Below are 15,164 nucleotides of genomic sequence, written 5' to 3'. Positions count from 1 at the left end.
GTAGGAGACAGTATTATGTGTTCAGGGCCTCAGAGTGAATAAATCAGAGTCCTGAAGGTCACTAGTAGGGGGTCTCAACAAAAGATAGAAAGAATGACCAGGTAAGGTCACAGGAAAAAATTCCTTGGGCTTTAGATGATCTACAGGGCTGTGTCTGTGGGATGGGTGTTTGGGAAGTGGTAGGGAGGAGGAAATGTGTTACCTGAGTGGAGCTCCAGCCATCTATCTGCCCCAGGGTGCTCAGTACTCCCCAGTCCACTAGGATCAGCTCCTGTAGTTCCCGATCTCCTAGACCTATTAAGAGCCGACCGAGCTGCAGGATCTGCTCAGGACGAAATCCCCGGGGGGGACCCCACAACTAGGAGAAAGAGAGTAACAATGTGGGTGGGAAAGTAGTGGATTGGGAGTCAGAATGCTGGGTTTTAAGTCTTGCCTCTGCCCTTAGCTGTATAACTCTAGGCAAGTCACCTGCCTTTTCTTTAATTTCCTCCACTGTCAAATGAGACAGTTGCCTTACAGTTCCTCTGATTAACGTGTTTTGAAAGAAATTACAGTCAGTGGAAAAGAAGAGCAAACTAACTCTAGTCCATGAGTTCTACACTTTTATGTGCATCAGACACAGAGACACTTACTAAAACACAGATACCTGAGGCCCAGCACAGTGGCTCACAGCTGTAATCTCAGCACTTTGGGAGGCTGAGGTGGGAGGAATGCTTGAGTCCAGGAGTTCAAGACCATCCTGGGCAACACAGCAAAACCCCATCTCTACCCAAAATACAAAAGTTAGCCAGGTATGGTGGTATGCACCTGTAGTCCCAGCTACTTGAGAGGCTGAGGCAGGAGGATCGCTTGAGCCCAGGATGTAGAGGTTACAGTGAGCCAAGATCATACCACTGCACTCCAGCCTGGGTGCTGGGTGACAGAGTGAGACTCTGTCTCAAAAAAAAAAAAAAAAAAAAAAAAAAGGCAGATGCAGATGTCTGGACTCCTTCCCCCAGAGGCTTATTTTTTTATTTATGAGACAGGGTCTTGTTTTGACACCCAGGCTGGAGTGCAGTGGTACGACTGCACCCTCCACCTCCTGGGCTCAGAGGATTCTCCTACCCCAGCCTCCCAAGGAGCTGAGATTACAGGCATGCACCACCATACCCAGCTAATTTTTTTTTCTATTTTTAGTGGAGACAGGGTTTCACCATGTTGCCCAGTCTGGTCTCAAACCCCTGGGCTCAAGCAATCCACCTGCCTCCGCTTCCCAAAGTGCTGGGATTACAGGCGTGAGCCACCGCGTCCAGCCTCCCCGAAGGTTTTTATTAAGTCAGTGTAGCATGGTAATCCAGCACTGGCATTGTTCCTGTGCTCGGTTCAGCAGTACATACACATAAAAACATGGGAATGATACAAAGATTAGCACGGCACCTATGCAAGGATAACACGCAAATTCATGAAGCATGCCATTATTATTATTATTATTATTATTATTATTATTATTATTATTTTATTTATTTTTATTTTTATTCTTATTTTTTTTCGAGGTGGAGTCTTGCTCTGTCGCCCAGGATGGAGTGCATTGCTTGACCTCGCCTCACTGCAAGCTCCACCTCCTGGGTTCACGCCATTCTCCTGCCTCAGCCTCCCAAGTAGCTGGGCTACAGGCGCCCGCCACCATGCTTGGCTAACTTTTTTGTATTTTTGGTGGAGATGGGGTTTCACTGTGTTAGACATCATGGTCTTGATCTCCTGACCTCATTATCCACCCACCTCAGCCTCCCAAAGTGCTGGGATTATAGGCATGAGCTACCGTGCCTGGCCGAAGCATGCCATTATTTTTTTAAGAAAGAAAGAAGAAAAGAATAAAGAAAAAAATCTGTTCCCTTGATGATTCTGATACACATTAAAATTTGGTAACCACTGCTTTAGTCCCTCTATTCATTATACTAGCGCTCTTTCCTCAATATTTATCCCCACTCACCTCCAACTTGTGACCCAAATCTTCTAACTCTTATCTCCTGCTTCCCCCACCTCTGATCCAACTCTCCATTCTCTTTGTGTCCTACCTCACACCCAAAGAGCTTCCTCATGGCCATCCCCAGTTGACTCTCCATCACTAACCTGTTTTGCTTTGCCCATGGCTGCCCGCAGTTCCTCAGGCCCAAGTCCTGGGTCCCCTGCAAATAGTGTCAGGCAGTCCTCAAAGTCTGAGAGCTCCATCTCTGCAATCTGGGTTGCAGACCAGGCTGCTGGGAATGTCCCTCGTACATCTGCACAATTTGGCACAGGTTCTGAAGGGGGAAGGCAGGGTCAGGAGGTCAGTATGGTAATAAAATATGCCCAGAGATATCTGTAGATGGAATGACTCTTCCAACCTTTGGAGGATGGAGCACTGTGGGAAGTAGGGACCAAAGGATTATTACAGGGTAAGATGTATAGGGCTTAGAAGATAATAGAACAAGAAGTGACTGGAGATGCCAAGTCCCTTGTTTTATAGATGAAAGACTGAGGATGTTGGTCAGGGATTTAATGGCAGAGCTGAATTTGAACCCAGCTCTCGAGCCTCACAATGTCTCCTTCAAAGCTGCTAGGGATCTCCCCAGCAGAGAGCTCCACACTTAGCTGAGCTAGAGCTTTGTCAGCTGTTTAAAGAGAGAAGACAGCAGGAAAATGGAAATTCTGGGCTAAAAGAAAACTTAATAGTTTACAAACTCCCAAAGCTATAGAATTCTAGAACTAGAAGAGATCTGAAGATCATCCCTCTAACCTCTTCTTTATAATTAGAAAACCCAGTCCCAGAGAAAAGCATATGCAGAACCCAAACTATTTGATACTCCCTGTACATCCTGCTGGACACACGAGTATTTGGGTAGTTTCACCTGGAAGATCCTCAGCAGCTGGTCACACCAGCCCTGCTACCAGGGCTGCTTTCTTCGCAGCCAGCTGTGGCCCCCTACACAGCTGTCCAACTGTGCTCTGCTCCCAGCTCTGCTGCTTTTCTAGAAGCCGCTCCAGGGTCTCTGGACCCAAAGCCTCCTGCATGAGAAGGTAGAAGGAGAGTGGGGAGATCTGGACAGATCAGGGCCTGCTGCTGTAGCTATAATTCCAAAGTCCTATCTCTGTTTCGCAGTCTCCCCCCAGATCTAGGCTTCATATCCTTTGCCCTCTTTGGCCATGGGTCCTCATAACCAGCTCACCAGTCCCCCCTATGCATTTACTCCCTTCCCTTCTTCCTTCATCTCACCCTGGGGATCAAGGAAATTGCCTCAGTAGACAGAGTGAATACTAGGCGTCCAGCTTGCTCTACTTCATCCTGGCTCCACAACTCTGGTTTCCTGGGGACAGGAAGAAAATTGGGGGCTGGGGAGCTGAGGGAACTGTGAGGAAAAGGAGGGGGAAAAGAGGACATGCTAGGATTTGGGACACAGGGCTCCAAGGGACCTTAAGAATATAGAACAGGCTGCCACTGATGATGGTGGTTGAAGGATTGGGTACAGAATGAGTTAGAATCTGAAGTTCTCGAAGGTCCATACCCAAGAACAGACTCCTGCAATAGCAGCCATCCCAGCTCTGTGGCAAATGTCTCTCCTAGGCAGAAACCTTGCAGCTGACTGAGATGGGACAGCAGGATGTGTAGGGGGATCTGTCGTGTGCTCTCTATCCCCAGGAATCCAACCAAAGGGCCTAAGGTCTCCAGCACTTCCCCTGAGAGTGGAGTCTCCTTTGGAGCCTGGAGAAGAGCATCAGAACGTGGACAATGCAATTCTGACTCAGAGTACCAGAAACCTTGATCAAGACACCAAGCCCCTTGACCTTCTCTCCTGCTCCCAGCTCAGCACCCTGTGATGCTTACTACTTTTGTTCAGTTTCTTAAGCAATGAGCCCACATAGGAGCAGGCAGAAAGTCTGAGAGGTGGACTCTAAGAGATTTCTTGGACTCCAAGAGGTTTGGACAAGTAGCATGAAGCATATTATCAAGGAACGGAACTCAGAGGCAAAACAGGGGCCAGGGTCTTGAAGACAGGAACCTGTTCGGCAGCAGGAAAGCAAGAAGTAGAGGGTTGGGGGACAGTCAGAGAGCATTGTCTGAGGAGCAAGAATTGCCCAGGGCAGCAAATCTGAGTCTGGTAGGGTGGACTCTTACCAGGTTTTGTAGTGCCCTCTCTGCCAGGGCTGCCTGGTGGAGTGGGGTCAGTGCCAGCAGCTGCTCTGGAGCTCTCTGCACCAGCTCCACCACCAACATAATGGATTCATTGGATAGTCTGTCCATCAACTGGATTCTATTATAGCAATTTGACAACAACAGCATTCAGCTGGAACTGGGCCAATTCCAGAAGGGACCACAGAACCCCACAGTCCCCAGCTAAGATGTGACCCCAGGCCACACTTAGTGAAGCTGGACAGGAACTGATAGTAAACAGCTCCAGGGCCAATTCCCACCATCAAGCTTGAATGGAGGAGAAAAAGGGAGTGACATATTTCTAGTCTTCCTAAAAAAAAATAACAAACAATCCTACCTGATCTAATGGACTCAAAAGCTCGAAATATTAAGTACCATTAATATTTCCCCATTTTATAGATTAAAAAACTGAGGTTCACAGAGGTCAAATGTTGAGGTCTCTCACTCCCAATTCCCGTTTTTTTCCACAGGGCCACCCTTCCTCTACTTGTGAAGAGGTCTCATCTTCTTTGTATGTGCTATACAGTTTACAAAGTTCTTTGAGGTGTTATCTCATTTGATCCTACAACAAGACCTGGCCTCACTCCATCACCCAAGCTGGAGCACAGTGGTGCCGCGATCTCAGCTCACTGCAACATCCACCTCCCAGGTTCAAGCAATTCTCGTGCCTCAGCCTCCCGAATAGCTGGAATTACAGGCACGTGCCACCATGCCCAGCTAACTTTTGTATTTTTAGTAGAGATGGCATTTTGCTATGTTGGCCAGTCTGGTCTTGAACCCCTGATCTCAGTGATCCACCCACCCTGGCCTCCCAAAGTGCTGGGATTATAGGTGTGAACCACTGCGTCTGGAGAAAATAGGTGTTTCTTTTATTCCTCTTTCACAAATGAGGAACTCAGGTTTTTTGATGCATTGTCCAGGACCTTTCACCTCATCTATAACCTTGGAATTTTAAATTATCTCATAGAACCCATATATTTAAACAGATTTGAATGGCATTTAAAAAAGTAAAAACAGGCTGGACGCGGTGGCTCAAGCCTGTAATCCCAGCACTTTGTGAGGCCACGGCAGGCAGATCACGAGGTCAGGAGTTCGAGACCAGCCTGACCAACATGGTGAAATCCCGTATCTACTAAAATGCAAAAATTAGCTGGGTGTGGTGGCACACGCCTGTAATCCCAGCTACTCAGGAGGCTGAGGCAGGAGAATTGCTTGAACCCGGGAGGTGGAGATTGCAGTGAGCTGAGATGGCACCATTGCACTCAAGCCTGGGTGACAGAGCGAGACTCCGTCTCAAAAACATAAATAAATAAATAAATAAATAAATAAATAAATAAATAAATAAATAAATCCCTTTTGCCCAGAAATCAGAGGTGATAGCCTGTACCATACCTAGGACTGCCAATTCTGGAACTGGGCTAAGTCATACAAGAGCTAAAATATGTGGAAACGCCTATAAAAATGTAAAAAGGTTGGGAAGCCAAGGTGGGCAGATCACTTCAAGTCAGGAGTTCAAGACCAGCCTGGCCAACATGGTGAAAGCTCATCCCTATAAAAAAATACAAAAATTAGCCTGGCATGGTGGTGCACACCTATAGTCCCAGCTACTCGGGAGACTGAGGCAGGAGAATTGCTTGAACCTGGAAGATGGAGGTTGCAGTGAGCCGAGATGACGTCACTGCACTCCAGCCTTGGTGACAGAGCAAAACTCTGTCTCAAAAAACAAAACAAAACAAAACAAAAAGAAATAATGAAGTCAACTACTTTTACTCCATTTCATCTCCATATTCCCCAGCAAGACTGTAACACCAGCATTTTCCTATTCTGACTTACAGTGCAGATGGCAATGGGGTGGTGGTAGGGGTAAAACGAGAAAAGCAGCATACGAGTAAGATACTAATAAACTTCTCTATCGGTAGGGAGGAGCCTTGGGTTCCTATAGCCTTTTCTTCCCACAACCTATATATGAATGTGCTCTACAACATTCCTACCATGGGGCCATCTGACCTAGGCTTAAACAGCTCCAAGGACCAGGAATTCACTACCTTAGTTTTTCTTATACTATGTAAAAATCTGATCTCCATTAACTACTCTTAGTCTTGCCCAATGGGGCCACTCGTAAATATGACAATCTAATTTCTACTTGATAGCCCCTCAGGTATTTGAAGGCATTTATCACATTTTTCATACATTTTCTCTCGATCTACTCCTCTGAACGCACTAAGAACACAGTGCCCTGAGCAAACTACAATCCTCTGGGGCAGCATCGGAGCATTGCCTCCCTCACTTTAGACCCTATATCTCAATCTCAATTAATGTGGACTAGGTTATTGTAAGATTACTCAGCAGGCCTCAATACAGTGTTGCCACCCTCAGCTGCCCCATGCTGGAGCATATTCTGGGAATCAGTCAATACATACAGCAACTTTGAATAAAATCCTCTGCTTTGGGCTATAAGTGATGTCAGGGAACTACCAGACAGAAAAACCGCCTCCTCTAGGGCAATCCCTAAGGGCAGATCTTCACCCCAGATTGAGCTTTCTGAGGGGCCAACATTTCTAGCTGCAGTACTTACGGTAAGTCCAGGAGTAGCTTGCTATCCAGCCCATTCAGTTCTGGCCCTAGAGTTGTCCATTCTGGTTCTGGCATTGCCATCCTCCGCTGTAGCTCTGCCCAGATACAGGCCCTCTGTAGGGAAGCAGGGTGAGGCCAGAGCAGAACATATGAGCTGGCTTCTATACCTAGGGTCCCAGCCTCCCTGCTCCTACTAATGTCCAGGCACCCTCTCTCACCAGGCTCCCTCGAACTCTAGTGGGCAGCTGATAGATCATGTGCACCACTTCAAGGAAGTCTACCATGGAGTTGATCTGCTGCAGAAACTCACAGGACATGCCCCCTGCCAGGGTGCCCAGAGCCCTGTGGGTGTGTGAGTCGGGAGATGCTCATTCAACACATACAACAGCCTGTTTGCTACTTGATATCAGTACTCTCAACACAAGTTTATTCATGGCAATTTATGGTTTGAGAAATGTTTTACATAGATATTCTCATCAACTCCCCATAACATCACTGCTGTTTATCAGAGAAGAAAATAAGGATTTACAGAGGTCAGGTGACATTCCCAATATCATTCTACTAGAAATGTGGTAAACTGAAACTAGAGCCATATCTTAGATTCTGAAGCCCTTGGGAGGCCGAGGTGGGTGGATCGCCTGAGGTCAGGAGTTTGAGACCAGCCTGGCCAAAATGGTGAAACCCCATCTCTACTAAAAGTACAAAAATTAGCTGGGCATGGTGGCACACGCCTGTAATCCCAGCTACCCCAGAGGCTGAGACAGGAGAATCGCTTGAACCTGGGAGGCAGAGGTTGCAGTGAGACGAAATCGCACCACTGCACTCCAGCCCGGGCAACAGAGCAAGACTCTGTCTTGGAAAAAAAAAAAAAAAAAAGATTCTGAAGTCCATTGTTCTTTTACTGTGGTTGTAAGTAAAGTGATACCCTCTTATTCCTATTTATTCTTGCTTGGACGGTGCCTCTGAAGTCACCCTGAAATAAACTAATAGTAGCAAATGCCTACTGGGAGTTTACAATGGACCAGGAATTGTGTTACACACCTCACATGACTTACCTCATTTAATCTTCACAATAACTACCTATGAGGCTGGTGCCATTGTAATTCTCATTTAAAGAAGGGAAAACTGACACAGGGAGGTTAAACGACTTGCCCAAGGGCACAAGTAGGTGACAGGACTGGAACCTGAATTCAGGTTTTCTGAGTCCTTTGGCTCTAGTCAGGATAGGTATGGCACTGTGGAAGGACAGGAGGGCAAAGGGAGGAGCTAGGAGAACGTCCATGAGGCAGGGACTATGCACCATTCATCCCTATATCCCCCATTCCATATCACATGGTGCCTGGCACATAATAAGCACTCAAAAAAATGTTGGTCGAATTCAGTGCACTGCTCAACACAAGTTACTCACTGTAGATCCCTGAGGGTCAGGTTGGTGGGTACTTGCATCTTCTTCCAGAGAAACTGTGCCTACAAGAGAAAGAAAGAGGAGCCACTTCCCAGAAGAGACACTGTCCAAGGATACTCCCTAGAGTAGAGAGGCAGGACTGCCTTGGACCCAGTCCTGCCTCTTCACTCTGTAGGACGCAGCAGCCTCTGACTTTCCCAGATGCCTACTCTTCTCTTAGAGAGTGAGAAAGAAATGAAAGAAAAGGGAAGGAGAAAGAAAAAGAAAAGCAAGGCCGGGCGCGGTGGCTCAAGCCTGTAATCCCAGCACTTTGGGAGGCCGAGACAGGCGGATCACGAGGTCAGGAGATCGAGACCATCCTGGCTAACACGGTGAAACCCCATCTCTACTAAAAAATACAAAAAAACTAGCCGGGCGAGGTGGCGGGCGCCTGTAGTCCCAGCTACTCAGGAGGCTGAGGCAGGAGAATGGCGTAAACCCGGGAGGCGGAGCTTGTAGTGAGCTGAGATCCGGCCACTGCACTCCAGCCCGGGTGACAGAGCGAGACTCCGTCTCAAAAAAAAAAAAAAAAGAAAAGAAAAAGAAAAGCAAGTCAAATTATAAGGGATTCTAAGGGGCTGGGTGCAGTGACTCAGGTCTGTAATCCCAACACTTTGGGAGGCCAAGGCAGGAGGATTGCTTGAGGCCAGGAATTCAAGACCAATCTGGATAGCATAGTACCTTAACATAGTGTCTCCGCAAAAATTTTAAAAATTGGCCGGGCGTGGTGGCTCACACCTGGAATGCCAGCACTTTGGGAGACCGAGGCAGGCAGATCACAAGGTCAGGAGTTCGAGACCAGCCTGACCAATATGGTGAAACCCCCATCTCCATAAAAAAAAAAAAAAAAAAATTAGCCAGTCATGGTGGCGGGCATCTGTAGTCCTAGCTACTCGGGAGGCTGAGGCAGGAGAATCACTTGAACCCAGGAGACAGAGGTTGCAGTGAGCCGAGATCGCGCCACTGCACTCCAGCCTGGGCAACAGAGCAAGACTCCATCTTTAAAAATTTTTTTTTTTAATTAGCCAGGCATGGTGGTAACCACCTGTAGTCCTAGCTATTCAGGAGGCTGAGGCAGAAAGATTGCATGAGCTCAGGAGTTTGAGGCTACAGAGAACTCTGATCATGCCACTGCACTTCAGCCTGGGCAATAGAGTGAGACTCTGTCTCAATCAATCAATAAAGGATACTAGCGATAAGCTGACCAAATAGGGCTGAGGGATGGGTAAAGAAGGTAGACTACATTGAGGGAAGGAGTTCTGAAATTAAATGGGGAGAATTACCTGCTGCTCAGACCAGGGCAGCTCCCGGTAGTGTCTTCGGTTTGCCAGAAGAGCCAAGGAATCCAGTTGTAGCAGCTTTAATGGGAGCAGGGGAAGCAGGCAGTCTGGCCAGGTGGTGGGAACAGGCTGCTGGCAGCGATGGGTATAGCAGTGTAGTGATAGGTGAGACTCTGGACTTGGCACTCAGAGAAAAGAAACCATGGGGGTGGAAAGGGACCAAAGGTGGGACAGAAGTGGAATGGCATTTGCCACTGTAGGAATAAACACCTAAGAGCCTCAGACGGCTGGCTGCCGTGGTCCGGTGTTGCTGCTAGTTAGGCACCAGGCGAACAAAGTCCCTTAGCTTCTCTGAGCCTTGATCTTTTCAGCTGAAAGCAGGGTGGGTGGCTTGGAAGATTTCTCAGGCCCTCGCAGCTTTGACATTAGTCTAGGACAATGTGGGTGGATCATGCTGTCCTGCATCCAGAACTGGGGAGGGCTGCTAATGGGTACAGAGCTAACCAGAGCTCTCAGGGCCACTGCAGGGTAGTGGGGGAGGCAGCACCAGCCATATGAAACTGCCCCAAAATGGGGAGAGGAGCTCAGCTGGGAGATCTCACACTTACCTGACCAGAGATACACACAGCTGGACCGGCACCTGTTGCACCCATATTTTTAACGCCATCTTTAACCTGCATGAGAATTGGTTGTGTGTGTGTGTGTGTGTGTGTTTAAGTGGGGAGGTATGAAAGGCCTTCCCTGGCCTCAGAGAAGATGCCTTCCTCCCAACCAGAGAGAGCCCGTATCCCTGATTGTCTCATCCTCCTTGCTACTCTCATACTCGAAAGGTCTGCAGTAGTGCTGCGGTCTGGCAGGCTGAGAGGCGTGACAGTTCAGGGGCCAGGCAGGAACAAGCCCCAACCAGGACTCGCCTAGGGATGGCCTGGAGTGTCTGGGGGCTGAGGCCGGGCAGCAGAAGGTGCAAGGAGCAGAATTCCTCCAGGGATAGCTGAGGAGCAAGAGAGACAAGAGGCCTGAAGAGGAAGGGAAGGGTGGTGGGGAAGACAACAATCACAATGCAGCAAGGCAATAAGTATGAGGGCAATGGAGAGAGAGGAGGGGCAGATGCAGAAGCCAGGGAAAAGGGGGATAGAGACCTCTGGCGAGAGGCTGAGAGGTTGCTGCTACTCACATCATGCCTAGGAAGGAGCCGTCCAAGCAGCAGGACAGCCTGTGTTGGGATGGAACCAAAAACAACAGCTCTCAGGACCCAGCAGCCAGGTCCTAAGTGGGTTCCTAAGGCAAACCCTCCAAAACTTCTCGCTCCCTCTTAAACATCCCCAGTAACCATCCTCAGTGACTCAGGTCCCTTCTTGATCTGAGGAAAGGGAATGAAGGTGTCCTCGTGTGGACAGAGTTTACCTCTACTGTTCACCTGGGGAAAGGAGGGGCTGGTTTTATACCTGAATGGGATTCTCTTGACAGGGCTCAAGCAGGGATGGAGGGTGCATGCCAGGGAGTGAGAGAGGCAAACCTGAGCAGGTGTAACACTAGCTCCCTGCAGGACAGGAAGCATGGCTCTAAGCTGGGGCTCTGACAGCTCCTGCAGGAAGCGGAGGCCCAGCTGAGGGAAGAGAGGGGCCCAGACCCGCAGCTCCCGGGGGCTCAGCACCGCTCCTCCAGATGAGCGCAATACCCCCAGAAGTTCATATGCCACCTGTAACCAAAGAAGGTTTAGAGCTGGAGAGAAAAGACAGATGAACCTTGAACTTCCTCTCTAACCCCACATCTGAATTTCCCAGGGCTTGGGCTAGGGTTTGGAACTAGGGATTGGACTGGAGTAGATTAGGTTCAAAATGGCAAAGGGTGTGTTTAGGGTGCCACAGACCAGATAGGGAAGGGCCAGGAAGAGGTGGTAACAGGTAAGAATGGCCATGGAGTAAGGAATGGAGGTTGCAAAAGCGGGATGGGGGCTGGTACCACTGTGTTCAAGTTGACACAATGGGAAAGTCATCCACACAGACCCAGGGGAAGCCTAGAGTCTTCTAGGCTTGGACTGAGGGGCTCACCCGTCCTTCCGGGCTGAGGGTCCCGTTGGCTGCACATTCCAGCAGCCCCCGTTCTACTGGCCCCATCGGATCACTCAGGGGCACTAGGCTCTGCAGCTCCTCAGGACTCAGGAAACAGGCGAGGGGCCCAAGCCTGAGGAGGGCATGAAGTTGACCTTTGTGTGGTCCCTGAGACTAGCACTAAGGCAGGCCTGGCAGCAGACAGTGTGGGTACATACATTGGGCACTCTGACCACTACACCACTACACAGGGGCACCATCTAGAGACCTCTCCTGGAACTCTGCGCTGCCTGGGGCCACTGCCTACTCCCTTGCCCCTTCCTTCCTAGAACACCTACCCACCATGACACCTGTAGCTTCCTCTCTTTACCTCTTCCACTTTGGCCTTGGTTACTGATCCCACAACTCACCTGCGTACCTGCTCCTCACCATCCTGGACACTCTGGTTTACCAGGCTGCGCAGCACATGGCGGGCATGCCCTGGCCCCAGACCTGCTGCTGGCCAGCTATCCTCCAGGGCCTGGATCTGAGATGGGGAAGGTTAGCTTGCACTGGGGTCACTGTGGGGTTCTTGCAGGGAGGGGCCACTGAGAGACACGCCATTGACTCTCGTCCCCACTAGAAGAAGATAGGCCAGTCAAATAAAGAAGATGATTCTCATACCTGGTGAGGGCTGAGCTGCAGAAAGTTCTCCAGAGGGAGGTGGGGGAGGAGGGGCAGCACTGCCCACAGCAGCTCCTGGGGCCAGGCAGGCACTTCCCCAAACAGTTCAGGGGCCAGTAGACGCTTTGCCAGAGCCTCCTTCTGTTCAGGCCTCATTCCTGGGCTGTAATCCCGGATGGCAGCCAGGCTGCGAGGAGTAATGGGTCTTAACCCTTTGTCTTCTTCCAAACTGTTTTCCTCTGACCCTCTGTAGCCCTGCTGTCTAGATAGGAAGGAGACTCTCCCTTTTTTGTTTTGTTTTGTTTTTTTGTTTTTAAGATGAAGTCTCTGTTACCCAGGCTGGAGTGCAGTGGCGCGATCTTGGCTCACTGCAACCTCTGCCTCCCAGGTTCAGGTTATCCACCTGCCTCAGCCTCCCAAATAGCTGGGACTACAGGCACCCACCACCAAGCCTGGCTAATTTTTGTATTTTAGTAGAGACAGGGTTTCACCATATTGGCCAGAGAACTCCTGAACTAGTGATCTGCCTGCCTCGGCCTCCCAGAGTGCTGGGATTACAGGTGTGAGCCACCACGCCCGGCCTCTCCCTGGTTTTATAGAGAGGACCTCTCTGATCCTTTTGTAGTTCATTAGCATCTTGACTGGGTTTTCACACTCAGGTATGAGATGTGCCTCTCTCAAACCTTGTTACGATGTTGGCACATCACCTATCTGGCATGAAAGAAAAAAACAGGAGCTCCGGAAGGAGCTGCTCCAGCTGGATGGGGTTGGCCTGACCCTGACAGGAGCAGGAGGAGTGGTGCAGGAACCTTACACACTGTCGTTGACTAACAGGGATGGTGGGAAGCGCATCAGGTCAGAGACAGCCAAGAAAGGGATGAGTGGTGACAGGTCAATGAAGAGCTGGGAGGTGAGGCGCGGGTACCGCTGGAGCAGCAGGGCTGTCAGGCGACCCAGGGCCTGCTCCTCGGATGGTGGTACCTGTAGGGGCACAGGAATGGATTCTGCCTCTGGAGACGTTCAGTATCCCTGCCATTTCCTCTCTGGAGTTCCTCCTCCCACTAAGGCAAGCCCTCTGAACACAAGGCTCCAGGTGCCCTTGCTCCCCTCTTTCTCTATGCTCACCTGCAGCTTCCCCTGCAGCATGAGTGTCAGGAAGCCCTGTGCAGCCTCCCTCTCTGCCGAAAGCACCAGCTGCTGGAGGTTTTCTGGGGGCATATGCAGGTATGCCTGTGAATAGGAGGTCATGGTGGGTATGGCCTCACAGGGCAGGGACCTCTGGCCATGGCTGTCACCCAGCCCCCCCATGGGCCCTCCACCTGTTACCTGCACTAGGATCTGCAGAGCCCAAACACTCTTTTCCCTCTGGAGCAGATCCCACAGCACAGGCTGGTGGGAAGAAAGACAATATGCCAACAGAGCTGTCTTCTCTGTCTCTCCTGCAGCTCCCCCAGGCTTTCCAACTCCACTTGCTGGGATGCTTGTCCTTCATCTCAACTGTGATTCTTCAGATATTAAGCTCTTTTAGGTCCAGGATCATATCTCTAATTTCTCTTGTACCCTCTCCCATGCCAGGTCCATAGTTGGATCAATTAATACCTGCAGACCTGAACCAAATACTATGAGACTATCTAATTCCATTTTACTGGGCCTAGGGCTTGAAAAATGGAGCCCTAAAATGGAGTAAGGGATCTTTATATATCCTACAGAACCTACCCAGTAAAGTGCCTTGCACATAATAGGCACTCAGTGAATGAATTATGGTGTGTAGCATATTCCCACCCCTCCATGCAACAGAGTAAAAACTGAAGCCCAGAAAAACTAAATTAAATTGCTTGCCTAAGATCACACTAATGTGTGGCACAGCTGAACCTAGAACCAAAGTTTTCTGATTGGTAGTGTCCCTGAATCTTTCTCATTCCTGCCTTATCTTCCTGTATTCTGCCAGCCTCCAATTCTCACTCTCTAGGAAAAAAATCAAGAGTCCTCTAACTTGATCCTTTTTCTTTCTGGTGCAGAAAGCGGGAGAGTCAAAGAGCCCAAAAGAATAACAAGGTAATATTTATTGCACATTTGTGTATCATGCACTGAGCTAAGCCCACAGCATGTATTATCTCATATACCAGTATCATCCCTAGTTTATAAATGAGACGAGAAAAATATTGCTCAGAGAAGTTAAATAACTCATTCAAGGCTGGTCACAGAACTAAGATATGAATACAAGCCTGTCTGACTCCAGAGCTGTGTGCTTCAACTACTACCCCACACTACTGCCTCTGAATACACGAGGAATTCCCCTGGAGGGCCTTCTCACTGTTCTAGGAGCTTTCCCTCTGGCAGAGCACTCACACTAAAGCAGGCCAGCAGCTCCATCTTGCTTATACCAGAGCTGGGGTTGACAATGGGTTCAAAGCCTGGTGGGGTTGGCTGCTCCTCCTGTTCCAGGTATTCCCCAATCGTCCGTAGCACACTGCGCCGGCCCTCTGGGCGAAAGGCATCCCAGAAGGAGCAGTTGTCTGGGAGACTGGAGAGCAGTAGGGCCCGACCCAGCATCCTCTGGGCCTCAGCACCCCCAGCCCCTGGACCCAAGAGGAAGGTCAGCAGGCGGAGGAGATAGTGTAGGCGTGTGGGGTGAGCAAGGGCTGGCACAGAGGACTGACAGCGTGGCAACTGGGAGAGCATGCCAAGGAGGAAGGGGCCAGGGGCCAGACAGAGTGGGGATGGTCCCAGTGGTGGCAGAGAGGGCAGAAGGGGGCCCAGCAGCCCTTCTAGGAAGCAAGTGTCATTGCCCCCACGACTTATCCTGCACTGGCCTGCTAGCCAAGGCCAGAAGGGCACCAGGGCATCATACATGGTGTCATTGGCACAGACCATCACCAGGAAGCTGCCCCCATCTGGGCAGCGTTCCCCACAGGGTCCAATGTGGCAGGGTGGGGAAGCAGTGACATCTGGGGTGGGGCCCTGGCACACATGCTGGACCCAAG

General features: G+C 49.9%; 2 protein-coding genes and 2 non-coding genes across 4 annotated transcripts; 2 read left to right on the top strand and 2 right to left on the bottom strand.

Moving 5' to 3' along the window:
* Positions 1-61: 61 nt before the first annotated feature.
* LOC113219877 (stereocilin-like) lies at positions 62-13,750 on the bottom strand. Its single transcript, XM_026447942.2, is given in 21 exon segments — positions 62-358; positions 2,110-2,279; positions 2,868-3,024; positions 3,233-3,323; positions 3,522-3,718; positions 4,133-4,268; positions 6,744-6,856; positions 6,961-7,084; positions 8,151-8,209; positions 9,470-9,595; positions 10,075-10,140; positions 10,290-10,457; positions 10,641-10,679; positions 10,983-11,165; positions 11,518-11,650; positions 11,928-12,043; positions 12,181-12,367; positions 12,995-13,161; positions 13,306-13,410; positions 13,507-13,652; positions 13,741-13,750. Coding segments are annotated over 21 exon segments (2,790 nt in total).
* On the top strand, positions 1,354-1,461 carry LOC113219878. The gene has a single exon (XR_003306850.1). It is a non-coding gene; the product is annotated as a U6 spliceosomal RNA (small nuclear RNA).
* On the top strand, positions 12,794-12,897 carry LOC113219879. The gene has a single exon (XR_003306851.1). It is a non-coding gene; the product is annotated as a small nucleolar RNA U13 (small nucleolar RNA).
* A 479-nt stretch (positions 13,751-14,229) lies between the features above and the next one.
* Positions 14,230-15,158, bottom strand: LOC111529169 (putative stereocilin-like protein). The gene has a single exon (XM_023196031.1). The coding sequence runs from the start codon at positions 15,052-15,054 to the stop codon at positions 14,491-14,493; it is 564 nt and encodes a 187-aa protein (XP_023051799.1). The 5' UTR covers positions 15,055-15,158; the 3' UTR covers positions 14,230-14,490.
* Positions 15,159-15,164: the final 6 nt, after the last annotated feature.

Source organism: Piliocolobus tephrosceles, unplaced genomic scaffold (genome assembly GCF_002776525.5).
Source record: "Piliocolobus tephrosceles isolate RC106 unplaced genomic scaffold, ASM277652v3 unscaffolded_111, whole genome shotgun sequence".
Lineage (NCBI taxonomy): Eukaryota > Metazoa > Chordata > Mammalia > Primates > Cercopithecidae > Piliocolobus > Piliocolobus tephrosceles.
The sequence above is the reverse complement of the archived record's forward strand: the minus strand, read 5'-3'. Positions and strand labels throughout refer to the sequence as shown.

Coding starts and splice junctions, on each gene's coding strand:
- LOC111529169 (XM_023196031.1), bottom strand. CDS start 15,054: ATGGTCTGTGCCAATGACACCATGTATGATGCCCTGGTGCCCTTCTGG.